The sequence below is a fragment of the Chaetura pelagica genome, unplaced genomic scaffold, assembly GCF_000747805.2.
Source record: "Chaetura pelagica isolate M959 unplaced genomic scaffold, ChaPel_1.0 scaffold108, whole genome shotgun sequence".
Lineage (NCBI taxonomy): Eukaryota > Metazoa > Chordata > Aves > Apodiformes > Apodidae > Chaetura > Chaetura pelagica.
In genome coordinates, this window is record NW_009970718.1 from 91,979 (window position 1) to 106,952 (window position 14,974).

Sequence of the window (14,974 nt, forward strand, 5' to 3'; positions counted from 1 at the left end):
CATTTCCATTGCCCAGATGACTCACTATAGAGAACCCAAGATGTCTTTCTTCTAAGATATCCCTGTGGCCTCTCTTGAGCAAGAGCTCAAAGACTCAGTATTACTTCAGGCATCTAAGTGGGTAATATTGGAGTTTCAATATTTAATTTACTGAGGACCAGTGCTCCAGACATCAGCACTCCAAATGCAGGAGACTCAAATAGTTAAGTTCTTTGTTGTTTCTAAACAGTGTTGAACATTAGGCCACAAAGGAGATGAAGAATATTTTTGTGAAGCTGTAGCATGTGCACTCAGTGCAAGGCTACGGAATTTATTAAAAAAATACAGAAGAATACTATATGGCTGTCCTTCTGGCTGATGGGGGATATTTCACATGTTGTTGTGGGGAACAGTTAATTAATTACAGACATTTGGAATTTCAGGGTAAGTGAAGACAAATGGTAAAGTGTTGAAGCATAGCAATTATTAGCTCACAAAGGTAGAACATGGCAGAAGGATGTGTAACTGTAAACTGTATTTATGCATTAAGAAGACTGTGTCCAGAAGGTAGAGGGAGGTATTGTGTCCAGTTCTGGGCTCCCCAGTTCAAGAGGGACAGGGATTTACTTGAGAGAGTCCAATGAAGAGGTATGAGGATGATTAAGGCACTGGAACACCTGTCTTACGAGGAAAAGCTGAGACACCTGGGGCTGTTTAGTCTCGAAAAGACTGAGAGGGGATCTTATTAATGCATATAAATATCTGAAGGTTGGGTGTCAAGAAGGAGTGGGCAATCTCTTTTCAGTTATGTCCTGTGACAGGATGAGGGGCAATGGATATAAACTAGAATGCAGGAAGTTTCACCTCAACAAGAGGCAAAACTTCTTCACTTTGAGGATTATGGAGCACTGGAACAGGCTGCCCAGGGAGGTTGCGGAGTCTCCTTCTCTGGAGATTTCTGAGACCTCTCTGGGTTTCTGTGTGACGTGCTCTAGATTCTGTGGTGGTCCTGCTCTGGCAGGGGAGTTGAACCCGATGATCTCTGGAGGTCCCTTCCAACCCCTACCATTCTGTGATTTCTGTAGAGACCCAAACAACCCAGTACTCTATCTCGTCTGCCTTCATGTTGTACTTACATGTATTTAAGAAGTCACAGAGTGGTTGAAGATTGAAGTGAACTCCAGAAGTCATCTTGTAGTGCTGGCTGGCCAGGACCATGTCCAGATTGCTTTTAAATGTCTCCAAGGATGGAAACTCCCCAGCCTCCCTGCGCAACCTCTGCCAGTGGTCAAACAACCTCACAGCAAAGAAATTGTTTCTTGAAGATCAGAGAGAACCTCCTGTGCTTTAATTAGTGTCCATTGTCCTGTCACTGGGCACCACTGAAAGGAGCCTGGCTGCATTCCTCTTTACACCCTCCTTTCAGGTATTTTTATATGTTAATAAGTTAAAAAGACCAACTCTGAGCCTTCTGTTCTCAAAGCTAAACAGTCCCAGCTCTCTCAGTCTTTTCTTCCAGTGCCTTAATCATCATAACGGCCCTTCTTGAACTGTCTCCAGTATATTCATTTCTCTCCTGCACTGTGGAGTGCAGAATGGGACACAGTGCTACAGGTGAGGTGTAACCACTGCTGAGTAGGGGGAAGAAGGGTCATGGAATCATGGAATATGCTGAGTTGGCAAGGACGCATCAGGATAATTGAGTCCAACTCCTGTCCCTGTGTAGGGCACCCTGAGAATTACACCATGTGCCTCCTTCCTCACTCTGCTGGCAATAATTTGTTTAATGAAGCCCAAGATACCATTGGCCTCCTTTGTGACAAGGGCTGGCTCATGTTCAACTTGGTGTCCACTGGGACCTCTAGGTTCTTTTCTGCTAAGCTGCTTTCCAGATGTGTAGTGCCCAGCATGTCTTGGTGGATGAGATTGTTCCTCCCTAAGTGTAGGACTTTGCACTTCCTTTGGTTTAACCTTTGGAGGTTCCTCTCAGTCCATTTCTTCAGCCTGTTGAGGTCCCTCTGAATGGCAGCACATCCCTCTGGCATACAAAGCACTTCTTCCAGTTTTGGATCATCAGCAAACTTACTGAAGGGACACTCAGACCTATAATCCAGATCATTAAGCAAGATTGGACCTGGTATTGATTGACCCCTAGAGTAAACTGCTCGTTACTGGCCTCCAACTAGTCTTTGTGCCACAGATCACCACCCTCTGGACCTGGCCATTCAGCCAGTTTTTAAGCCATGTTGCTATCAGCTTATCCAGCCTACACATCAACAGCTTAGAATTGTAGAATGGTTTGGGTTGGAAGGGACCTCAAAGATCACCTAGTTCCAATCCCTCTTCCATGAGCAGGGACACCTCCTGCTAGACCAGGTTGCCCAAAGCAATCTTCTCCTCTCAGTTTCTCTTAGGGGATCATATGGGAGACAGTGTAAAACACTTTACTGAAATCCACATAGACACTATCCACTGCTGTCCCCTCATCTACCAGGCCATTCATTTCATTGTAGAATTTGATCAAGTTTGTCAAGAAGGTTCATTACAGAATAACTAATTTCCACTTCTTTATGGTTCTTTTCATAGCATGTTTCTGAATGAAGCTTTATTAATAAATAATTCTGCATAAAGAGGGCGTTGTTTGTTTGTTGTTTTTTGGGGGGGTTGTTTTGTTTGGTTTTTTGTTTTCAACTATAAACTATGAGATTAATATAATTCTGGAAAAAAAGGGGTTGTGTCTTTTTTTCTAGTTGTCTAAGAATATGTTTTAACTGTACCTCAGACTAAATTAGTCAGAATTTCTGAGAGCGGTGAACACTGACTAGGGAGGCAGAATCCAGATTGGACATTGTTGTCATTTTTCAGCAACATAGAATTTTTGTAAAGGAAAAATGTATATTTATGAAAGTGTGCTCAGTACAATGCCATATCATATGCTGCACACAATCTAGGTGCTCCCTATAATTTTTATTCTATCATTAGATGATGGGCTACTCTGCCTTTTCTCCTTAAAATACTAGTTTTTAATGTGTGTAACCTTCACTTCATAAATTGTTTTCCTTGGAAATTATTGCTCAGATACCTCCACATTATCCATGGATGGTTTTTGTCTTGAAGCAAGTCTTGGATCGTGACTTTCTCCATGCAAATGTGCTTGCTACACAGGGCAGGGATCTGAGCTAAAGGAGTTGGCAGAGTTTCTGGTAGAAAGAGCAGCCCTTGGGAGCCAGAAGCCATGAACTAGCTCAGGGCTACTTTTCCTTTATAGTATTTATAGTATTTCCACAAAAGCATAATCTGCTCTTTAGCTCAGTGTTACTTTCAATTTTCTATGCAGCGTGCACAAAAATATCTCATCTTGCACAGTATTAAACCGTGCTACAGTGAATTACACAAAATCAATGCATATATATATATAGCATATATATATATAGCTTTTACATGCAAGAGAGATGAAGCATCTTGGTTTTTCTGACTAGCAGACTTTTAAGAGCCCTCCATTCTAGTTCAGTCACTTACTACTCTGTTTTGTGCCTTCTCAAAAGCAAGATAAACCAGAACCAGCCTGGTTTTATTTACTTCCTGCACGTTCAGGATTTTAGCAGAAAGGTTGAAACACCTTGAAGGAAACTTATAGGTCACTTCAGCAAGAGAGCAGCCACTGCTTGATTAACGATCCTTTATGCATTTGGAATAAAAATATCTCCTTAGATAGGTAACTCAGTATGTATATTTGCAAATGTGCTTACTAGTATTTTTAAAAAAAATGGTGTCATCCTTTATATTGAGATACATACACACACACACTCTATATAAGCAGGCTTAATTATTTCATTATTTGCTTTATATTAAGACACCAATAATTTGCCCTTGTGGACAAGTATGTGTTTGATGTGATTGTAACTGGAAGTGTAGTATATAAAAAGTGGCTTAAAAGAAAAACCTGAAGTTCTAGAAACTTCAAAATCTTCCCTTCAGAAAATGTGCCTCACTTTTTCCAGCAATTCATTGTGAGTAGAAAGATACATGCAGAAATATAGTTAGGACTTATTGTCAGTCAGTCTTTTCTTGGCTGGAATAGGGAAGTAGTAAAAGTCATAGGGCTTCTCCTCTGTTTGGATCCTAGATGAGGAGAAATTCTGAAGTAGGAATTGTCACAGGAGATTAGCAAAGAAGTTTTTTCTTGGTCCCTGTCAGACTGGAAATGTGAGAGATCCGCTTCAAGTGAATAATACTTTTTCCTTGAGAATAATGACATAACTCCCTGCTTTGGAGTTCTTCCACACCAGAGGTAAGAGTACGAAAATGCCGGCCCCATCAGCGTGCCCTATTAATTACGTTTTCATTTGTTGTTTTACAAAGTAAAATTGTTCCAAAAGTAGAGTAAAAGGCACTCCCTGTAACTAATAGGCTCATGAAAAAGTACTCAGCATACAATAGTCAAACACTGGAGTGTGAGCCTCTTAGGTACCCCGTGAGTATTCAGACACTTTAGTTATGGTGTGAGAAGGTTGTTTTGGTTTTTTTCCCCCAAAGTCTGTTTATGACCCGAAAGTTTTTCTGTATTTAGAAACTCTTCACAGGAATATACTATGACCAATGAGAAATTTCAAAATCAAGTTGGTACCTCACAAAGATTTCTATTAGGTCTGGCACTTTCTCCCTTGTACCTATTAATATTTATTTAGCTTTCAGATATAAATAGCAAAAAATGTATTTTACTTATCCCTTACAGGAAAGTAATTTTTCTAGGATCTCAAGTTTAAATACTCGTCAATATAAACAGATATTATTTATGTAGTGGGAAGAAAGAATATAAAAAGAATGTTTAGCACATCTGCATTCTTCTGCCAAATGTTTTGGACTTGTGATAGTTTCTTTAATAAAAGTCTTTTCTACAGATTTTGTTGCCCTTTGTTGCCAGGTGATCAAAAGGGTTCATCCTGGCTTTAAGAGGCTTAGATGTTTTAATAATGCATTTTATACATCATTAATTTAATCTGACTTTGTGCAATGCTATATAATGTGCTGTCATTAGTGAGACATTTTTGATAAATTACTCTTTAAATGCTAACTATTCTTCAGTTGCAGGAAAGTTACATGTTACCTCAGGGTAGGGTTCCAAGTAATTTTTGAGCAGCTGGCGTTTCAATGAGTCTATTTGCGTTTGCCTGACTGCCTGGACTGTCCTATTCAGCAGTTGTGTGGGTGCTGCTGCATGTGACTTTTAAACAAAATAACTGCATTTGTGGACAAGTAAAATGAGGTAGATATGGTAGGAATGAATTTCTAAAAAAAGCCATGAGTATAACAAGGAAATACTTTTGAAAGGCTTTGGTTTTCTGTTTTATGGGAAGACAGAGCCTGTTTTTAATAATGTATTCCATATACCCTCAAATCAACACACATGTTATTCTGATGTGTGAGGGTGTGTTTGAAATTGCTTTTATTTCAAGATGCAGCTCAGTTCCTCTCAGATACCCATATTCAGTGAAATAAATGTGCCTACCTCTTAACTGTTTGAAGATTCTTTCTCAAGTATCTTCTATTTGCTGTGGTAGGAGTAAAGGTGGTAGCTTCTATAGATCTTCAGTCTGATCTTCTGTAGAGAGAAGCTTGTTTAAAGCAGATAAACCAAATCAAGAAAGAGAAACCTGTGTTTGCAATTTAGGTCTCTCATATGCATAAAAAACACTCTCTTTGTATAGCAAAAATGGAAAAGGAACAGGAGAAATAATTGTTTTTAACTGCAATGATGAAAAAACTTCAAGAGGTGACCTGTCTTGTAGCTGGTGGAGCTTGAACAGTTAGTTGCATTCAGAAATTAATGCAGTGTTAGAATAGGGATATGTGTACCAGCTATGATAGTTGTGACAGATACAGGTAATGATGATGAGATATGTTCAACACCAGTGGTTTTCTAGTGGGTTTACAGGTCATCCTACTGAGAACACGTTGCACTTGCACTGGTACTGGCAAAAGGCATGTTAGAGTCAGCACAAAAATACAGACTTGCTGTTTGTAAATCCCCAAATGGTGGTTAACACATAGGAGCTCAGATGTTGTTGGAGGAAGGGGAATTTTCTTAAATGCTGTTGTTTCCCTTTGCTTTTAACAATTGCTTCTGCTCTCTTCAAGATTAATTTCTATCTTTTAGAAAAGACACAGCAAATCTGCTTGTATCCGTGCTGTTACCTCAGTCAGCAACTAGGATAATAATCAAGACTGTAATTCAGCTTAAAGGATCTGCAGGTCTGTGCACTGATAATGCTGTGCTGCAAAATGTTTATCCATGGTGGCAGACTAAGCTCACTTTTAGTGAGATCTCCAGCTTTTGGTGTGTGTTGCTTCTTTAGTTGTAAATACCTGCTGATAGATTCCAGTATGCTGTCTGCCTTTTAAAACTGTATTGTCTTCATCTGCCTCCTGATATCTTGTGAAAAAATAATTTTAAATTATTGCTTTCTAGGTTTTTTTTGAGAAACGTGTATTGCCAGCTTTCAGTTAAAATACAGATGCAAATACCTGAAATAATATAGGGTGTGTTAATAAAAATTAATTTCTCAGGGCTGTCTTCAGTTAATAAAGAGAGGTAAGAAAGATGCCCTATCTCCCTTTCTGCTTTCCCTTTTCCTTTTCTCCTTGTTACCTGTACAGCTAAGCAAGGGCAGCTGGCTTTTGCTAACAACACAAAGCGAGCACTTGAAAATGTTTTTCATCGTCTTCTGCCGTGTTGTCAGCACAGCTAGGAGACATGAAGATAAGCTTTGATACCAAATCATAGTTCTGTTTGATTTATTTTTGTTAGTGTTAATGCTTTGATCTGTATCTGAAATTGGCTGAAATCTTGTTTTTATAGTACTCATTCTTCCTTTCCCCCTTTGCCGATTGCTACTGATTTTACAGTTAAAAATCTGGCTGTGGTTTTCGTAAGGGCATTTAACAGAGATAAAATACAGGGGCTGATTTACTGTGGAACAGCTTGTATTTCTAAGTCATGTTGGCAGATTTATCATTCAATTATTCTCTGATTAAGAATATTCTTTTAAGTCTTTATTATCTTTGCTTCAGTGACTTAAGACATGTTCTACTTAATTTCTCTGTATTTCAGCACTGTTTTTTGGCATCTGACCTTGGTTTTCTGAATTCAGTGATCCTTTAGCTGTAAATTAAGTCAATTCAGATTCAAGTTATAATGACCATCTGTCCATTAATGGTGTTCTGGAATGTGATAAACTTGAGCTGGGGAATCATGTGGCAAGATTCTTTTATCGTCTTTCAATATTTGCTTTAGAAATCACTGTAACCTATGGTTAAGTAGAGGGCATTTGTAAAGATGTCTGAAAGTGAAGCTCTACCAAGAACTATGTCTATTTGATGAGCCATGTGGTATGTATCTGGCTGTTTTTTGGTGGTGGGTTTTTTTGTGGTTTTGAGGAGTTTTTTGATGGTGTGCTTATAAATCATAGAACAAGCAATCTGTCTAGACTGGTAACATGTGACTGGTAACATTTTCCTGCTAATACTAAGGAAATAGGGGTCACAGTTTGTGGCAGTTTCTTTAAAATGCGTGTATTAAGCTTGCAGATTTGGAGCACATTGTTACTTTGCTAATACATGGGAAGTTACAGTACAAAAATCCCTTGTTGACCTTCTTAAATTAATCTCTCCAGCATTAGTTATTTCCTTATTTTCAGTGGGAAGACAGCAGAGTTTAAATGTGTTCGGCATGTTTAAGTGGTGAGATTGGTGCTCATAAAAAATTCATTACAGTCTAAGCTAGAATCAAACCGCCTTAATGAAAGGAAAGGTATTTCTGCTTTGGGGAACTGCTGTGTGTGTTTGCCATGTATATGTATGTGGAACTGCCTGCTGAGAAAACAGCTGTGCAATAAGATACTGGTCCTGGATGTAACCCTCTGGAGTTTTTGCTGCTGTTTGAAGCCAACCTTTCAGATCTTGGGAGTTCTGTCTTGATTTTGCTTTAGAAAGGCTGTTTACTTTCCTCAGCCATTCTCAAATCTGTTTGTCTCTATAGAAATCCTTTGAAATGGTGTAGATAAACGCACACGCTCTCTGTACTTAGATACAACATTGCAGTTTCTTTCTCTTAGTCTTACAAGTCTAACTGCTTGCATTTGCTCCCTGGTAATGTTCAAAGATAACCATTTTGATCTGAGCTGTAACTGGTACTATGACATGTTTCAAGCAAGAAAATGTATCAAAGCACTGAACAGGGATTAATGTTTTGATACTATTTTTTTTATTTGTTGTTTTCAGTTTGCTTTTTTTGTTGCTACTGGGTCCTATGCTTCAGTCAAACAAAATTTCAAATGCAAATGAGGAAATTAGATCTGCATAACCATTACATGTCTGTTGCAATTAGTGCATTTCTTTGTGGCATGACAGAAGTCCCTGGCTTTTAATTGTGTTGTGAATCATAATCTCATGGTCTATGAGTATAAGCAGAGCTTGAAAATTTCATATCATAGTGGATAGTGAGTAGGAAGCTTTCAAAAGATGTGCCTTTGTTTCTGCAGAATGTAAGCTTCAATAAATACAGAATATGCTCCCAGTTAAATTCAGTATTTGCCAGTTCATAGTTAAACTGTGAAGATAGCTTATCCAGAGTAGGACTGTTTCATTTTGAGTGGTATTTTTCTTTGAAACAACAAGTCCAATGGTTGCTTTAAGGAAAAAAAAGCATGTAGCGAAATGTGATGCGTATGTATGCATTACAGTTCTACGGACTGGAGATGAGGTGGTGACATTCAGACTCACCTTGTGTTGGCCAGATTTGTCCTGACACATACCAGTGCTCTGCAGGATTCAGTGCACAGAAGCTGTATGGTTGCTGCTTGAACAGAGACTTTTTCTAAATTCAGTTTTGCATGGTGCCCAACATAATAGGGTCCTAAAGCTTTAGCTGCTTTGGTAATATAAATAATAATTCTTACTTAATGTACTTTGCGTGAAACTTATAACAAAGCTCTGCACTTTTTAAACTGTATTTTCCAATATTGCAAATCTAAATGAAAGGGCAAAATTATTTTCAAAACCATTTTTTAATCAACAGCAAAATACCAAGTTGTTTCTCTGTAAAAATATATCCACATAAATAGTCTTTAAAACTCAGTTTTAAAGTTTCCATGGAGACATAAGCGGCAGAAGTTGGCTGTGTCATAAAACATGAGTGTTTCTGAGAAAACAGAATTTTCATGCACCTTGAGGTATTTGAGTTCAACTCTACTGTTCTTAGGTTCTGCCTTTTATGCTGCCTGATAAAAAAGCTGCATAGCTGAGATTTGCACAAATGTTTTCAAGTGATCACAGTGAAGAAGTCTAAGTGTTCGTAGGTTCAGCCTGGATAGCTGGCACATAAAAAAATAAAGCATTCTCCAGACAGCTCTTAAGAAAAGTACTCTTTTGTATAACAGCATCCTGGGCTATGTCAACAAAAACATAGCCAGTTGCTTATGGGAAGTGATCATCCCTTGCTCAGCGTTGGCTAAGCCATGCCAGTTTGGGCCCTCTGGTGCAAGACCAATATTAATGAACTGAAGTGAGTTCAGCAGAAGGCCTCATGTTGTTTGTGGGCAGGATTTCCTGCCATGTGTGGTCTGGCTGAGGCAGTGGGGCTTGTCCAAGCTGAGCAGAAGTGGTTTCGACAGGAGGCAAGTCACCTGTGCATGAAGACAAGAGGATTGGTAACATCAATGGTGTATGGTGGGGTAGTGAGAGACAAGCAATATTAATTGAAAAAAGGCAAGATCCATCTGGATATAAAGAAAAAATTGAGGACAGTCAGACACTGGAATGGGTTTTCCAGAGTTGCTGTGGGATCTCAGTAACTGAACATTTTCAAGACATGACTGGCTCTGAGCAAGCTAGCCTGACCTTATAACTGACCCTGCTTTGAGCAGGAGGTTGGTCTTTGGGGCTCTTTGAGGTCCCTTTCAGTGTGAATGACTGATTCTGTGAATGATCGATGCAGATTTTCTACAAGGCAAGTGCTACTGCAATAAAAATTTAATTAGTCTCTATTGAGTTGGATCTTATCCATCATATTCCTACTGATTTTCCAGCTGCATTTGGAAAAGCTGTGGATGGACAGTGTAGAGCAGTAGTTAAACCATATTTAGCCTCCTGGGTAAGCCAGAAAGGTGGATACAGCTGAGAAAAAAACTAGTTGCACTGTGGAAATTTTGGTTCTGATTTGAGCATTACAGGGCATCTAGACTCAAATGTCTGGCCAGGTGGGGCTGAGGGTGACAGGGTGAAGAGAGAAATGTATATAACACTTCAGGCTTCTTTGCTTTTCCCGTCTTCCACATTTCTCACTGCAGAAATATGATTTCTACATTTCTTATGAGGCTGTATCTTGGAGAAAACTACCCAAAGCATGGAAAGTTTGCTCTTTTATAAGCTTTCCATGCTTGAATTGTCAAGTTTGCTTAAAGATTGCAGATAATGGACTGACTATCAAATAGGAATGCTTTTAAAAAGTAATTTATCTTTCAGTGGGGTCTTACTGCCCTCTTCCATTTTGTAACAAGAATTCTCTGCATCTCCCTACTAGCAATATGAGTACTTAAATCAGCTGCAGCATTTAACACAACACAGTAGATTGCAAAACAGAATTCTGAAAATAAAAATTGCCCTGCTGGAACTTGTAAGATTGTTAAGAGACTGCTAAAATCAGTGTACTATGGAGAGATTTTGATAGAGTTAAGTAGGAAAAATGTCTCCTAAGATTGTCTTCCTATCTATGAAAAAGTATATTGGTTGAGTACAAACATGGCAGTGTTGACATTTGTTTAGCAAGAATCAATACCAACATACTACACATCTGATGTCATACTAGGATAAATTAATTCCGCTACTTGTGTTTCTCTGTGTGCTATAATATACAACATCATTCTTCCAAATGACAATCAGTCTTCTGTTTTGTATCGAGTTTTTAGTAATTTTTTTAAGTGATTGAGTAAATCACTTCACTAGTCTCTCCTTTATTATTGATACAACTGAGACTTTTAAAAATACTTCATTCTATCTTGAGAAAGGTTGCCTCTGGAAATAAGATGAAAATGACATGTACTCGGCTGGAGTGTTTGTTGTTCAACATATGTGTTATATTTGTTTTCTTACAGTGAAAGATTTTTTTTAAGACTGAATAGAAATGGTTTGCCAAAATGTCCAGAAAAGCCTGAAAGACACTGTTCCCTCTTTGTGGTGAGTTCTTCCTATTCTCTCAATCTTTGTGCTGGGATATTGAAAATAGAAGTTGAGTTAAATTGTTCTGTGGCTGACTCAGAACTGCTCCCTAGGCTTTTACATAATGATGTCATGAACATCAGCTCTACAGGTGTGTTGAAATGTATCGCTGAACTCTGAGCTTGAATGTTTTTTGGCAGTACATGGACGCTCCTCTAAAATTCCATGTGGGCATATGAACCAGTCTTTCTCCCTGAAACAAGGACCAGTATTTTTCCCCTTTGTGCATTTTAACTCAAAAGACTGTGCAGCAGTCTCTTTATTTTCAGAAGATTAGGAAAAGCACAAATGCTGTTAGAGGTACACAGTGAGTCTCTTGTGTCCTCCTACTGATTTTGCTGCATTACAGCATATTTTAGCCCATGATATTTTAGAACAATCTTTTTGAGTGCATGACTGCCAATTTAAAGTGTTAAAGGGATAATTTGTTAAAGCTGTATAAATGAATTCACTGTTAATTTATCAATTTCACTGGCAGTGAAAGCAGTGTATAAAGATCTCTTAAAATGTCACATTTTAATCAGGAGCCAGAAATAATGAGGTTCTGATCTTGTGCAGGATTTGGGTAGCAGTGAGCTAAGGAAGGACATCTATATCACTGTGCACATCATCCGAATAGGTAGGTATAATAATCTGTGAGTAGAAATACTATGTTTGTTAGACATACGAGACTAAATACAAGAAAATTGCTTAGGGTTTGCTAGATTAGCTAGGCCTTTGGATACATTTTTGGAAAAGAAAATGCCTGGGTTTTGATGGAAAATTTGCTTTGGATTTCTCATAATTGTTTTGTGTTATTTTTCAAGTGTACTGCTGAGTTTAGATGGCAGGATATTTTGTTTCTATCACAAAACAAAATGAAAATTTTAAATACGAACTCTGTTATGATGATGAAGTTGTCATTAGGGAGTCCATTCTTGCTCCAAAGAGTAATTTCAAGCATCCTTTGTTCATAGAAAAAATTGCTTGGAAATTGATTGTACCTAATTAGTATATAATATCTGATGTATATCTGAAATTAATCACATTAATTTTTTCTTCTACCTGACCCCCTTAAAAAGGGGGAGAGGGAAGGAAGTGGAGGAAGTCTTATAATAATTTTAATCCATGGTGTTACAGGCAAATATCAAGTCCTCTAGAAGAAAGTGGAAGAGAATAAAAGCATATGTTTGTGTTATGTAGTCATTTTAGGAAGTTGTCCTCTGAGGTGTACTGATGTGAAGCAATAATCTTTCAGCCTGCTTCTCACTGCCTGGATATTGTCTCTGTAGTTGCATCAGTGCAGCCCTAAATATAGCTTTCCTATTTTTGAAAGATATTTTGGTTTGAGATACAGTCGCTCTAACTTCTGCTGAGCTCAGAAGCAACTTGTTAAACACTATTTTACAGCTTTGAGGAATAATTCTTCCTTGCATTTTCATGTTGTTTGATCAGAATATGAAAAAAAGTTGTTTTGTTTTCATTGGCAAGTATTCAGAAAATGTGTGGTAAACTCTGATGGAATATAAGTATGTTTCCTAAGAATAAATGGTCTAAAGAAGAAAAAGGAGTAGAATTTTTCCTATTGTTTTAAATATATATTCTCAGTCAAGTTTATAAATGAACCAATGACATAGTAAAAAGTTAAAATAAGATTTATATGCTGCATTGTGTGAAAATGACCAATTACTATTCTAGCTCCTGTGATGCATGGGAATATTTAGAGGAGGCATTGCCCTGCAGCAACTGCAACCATAGGCTTTTCTTGTCAGGAATTAAGACTTGGTGGGAAAGATACATAGCTGCCAGTGCACAGTTGAATTAAAATGGTTAGAAAGGGGGCAGTTTCAAATGCCAGGAACACAGTGAGAAGATTGATCAATTTTTTTTAAATCAAATAGAAAAGGCTAGGAAAAATATTTTTACTCAAATCTGTTTTTCTTGGCTGCCTTCTTTCTTTCCTTGCCATAAATTGTTCTGCTACCCTTTGTCGTCTTTCCTCCCTGTGTTTCATCTCTGCTTGATTTTTCTGCAACTGGTCAATTATCCCTTTGCTAGCCAGTTCTGTATTTGGAGGCAGCATTTGATTTCTAAATTGTAATGGCTCAATCACAACACCTCTTGTGGAAATCATGCATAACAACAACCACAGTAAAATAATTCCTATTGGTCAGCAAATGTTGAATACCCTGTTGTGTCTGAACTCTAAATGCAGTTGGTGGTGTCATGAGTGTGCTATCAGCAGGCATCAGAAAGTGTCTTGAGCAGAGGTCATGAGAGGATGAGCAGTACCTCTGGGATGAGACCTTTCAAGATCACCACATATTTGGTGGACCTCCTGTAGCATTGGTTGTCATAAAGTAGTATAAAGATGGACCAGATTTGCAGTGAGTGCACTTGCCATTGTCTGCTCAGACCTGTCACCATACTGAGCTCTCTGCCTCCCTTCTGTGTTTTTTAAGAGAGACAGTTCCATGGATTATGCATCAAATATGTATTTTATTTGGCAGGACGGATGGGAGCTGGAGAAAAGAAAAATGCCTGCAATGTACAATATAGAAGGCCCTTTGGCTGCGCAGTCCTCAGTATTGCAGATTTGCTGGCAGGAGATTCAAAGGATGACCTCATCTTAAAAGTATACATGTAAGGAATGCTTTTTTCTTAATTTTTAGAAGTACCTTCCAATCAGGATGCATCAGAAGTAGTGGTGGTAAAGGCAGTGCAAGTAAATAGCTGTAGCTCCTTTCAGTTCCGTAAAAGTGTAGTAGCTAATTTTTCCGTTTGTTTGTTTTTTTTGTTTGGGGTTGTTTTGTGTGAAAGTTTGCTAATTTGGCATAGTTCTACATACGTGTTTATATAAGTGGAATAATATTAAAGATAAAGGTTACATCTTTTTTTGATTTTTGTGTATGTTTCGGCATTTTTCACATCCTTGTAAGATCTCCTGGAGCTCTCTTTTTACAGCAACATGAAGTGCTTTTAGGATTTTTTAAAATGTATTGTGCTGCCTAGGCAGCTGGTGGGAAGTACTTTATATCTACAGAAAAAAGTTGACAGAGTATCTTTTTGTGCAGTGAAGAAATTATGTAATGAATAAGAAAAGTATAAAAGGAAAGTTAGTACTGGAGAATGAAAAATCACAACTAGATTTTAAAACTAATCATTGATTAAATAATGGATTTTGGCTGGTAGTAATGGGAAGGAAGTTCCGTTTTCTAATTGTAGCAACACAGTACATGTAATTTTCAGATGATCATGGACATTACAGTAAGAACTATTTTGTGCAGTGGTCTATTATAAATGCATAAAAAAATGCATATGGGACACATGTTGTGCACATGAGTGAAGAAGTTCTGCCCCTCCCAGGGTTAGCATGCAAATCTTGAAGGTATGAAAATCTTTCAAGTACCCTTTTCCAGGATTCCCAGACTTCCAGGATGTTAAAGTCAAACAAGTGGATGCTCTTGGTTAACAAGTTAATAGCTTTGTCTGCAAAAAGTCTTGCCTGTGTGTTTTGAAATAACAAAAAGAATGAGGAAAGAAACATCACTTAAAAGCAAACTTGATGCCTAGACTAACTCTAGTCTAAAGCAAGGAAAGTGATTATTAGAACATGGTCAGTTTTTCCTTATGGAAAAGCAGCTATTTTCTATATGTAAAGTGGAATGTAATTTGACTTTCACTGACTAACTTCTGATGATCATACCCTGTTTTAAATAACTTTGAAGTGTTCAGCAGGGTT

The 14,974-nt window shown here is 37.9% G+C and overlaps 1 protein-coding gene across 1 annotated transcript in view; it reads left to right on the forward strand.

Annotated features, from left to right (window-relative positions):
• Positions 1-14,974, forward strand: part of DOCK4 (dedicator of cytokinesis 4) — a 172,069-nt gene that overhangs the window by 35,007 nt on the left and 122,088 nt on the right. Inside the window, exons 10-12 of the mRNA XM_010006294.1 lie at positions 11,130-11,211; positions 11,812-11,872; positions 13,743-13,875. Coding sequence (XP_010004596.1) covers positions 11,130-11,211; positions 11,812-11,872; positions 13,743-13,875 — 276 coding nt within the window. The remainder of the gene's footprint in view (positions 1-11,129; positions 11,212-11,811; positions 11,873-13,742; positions 13,876-14,974) is intronic.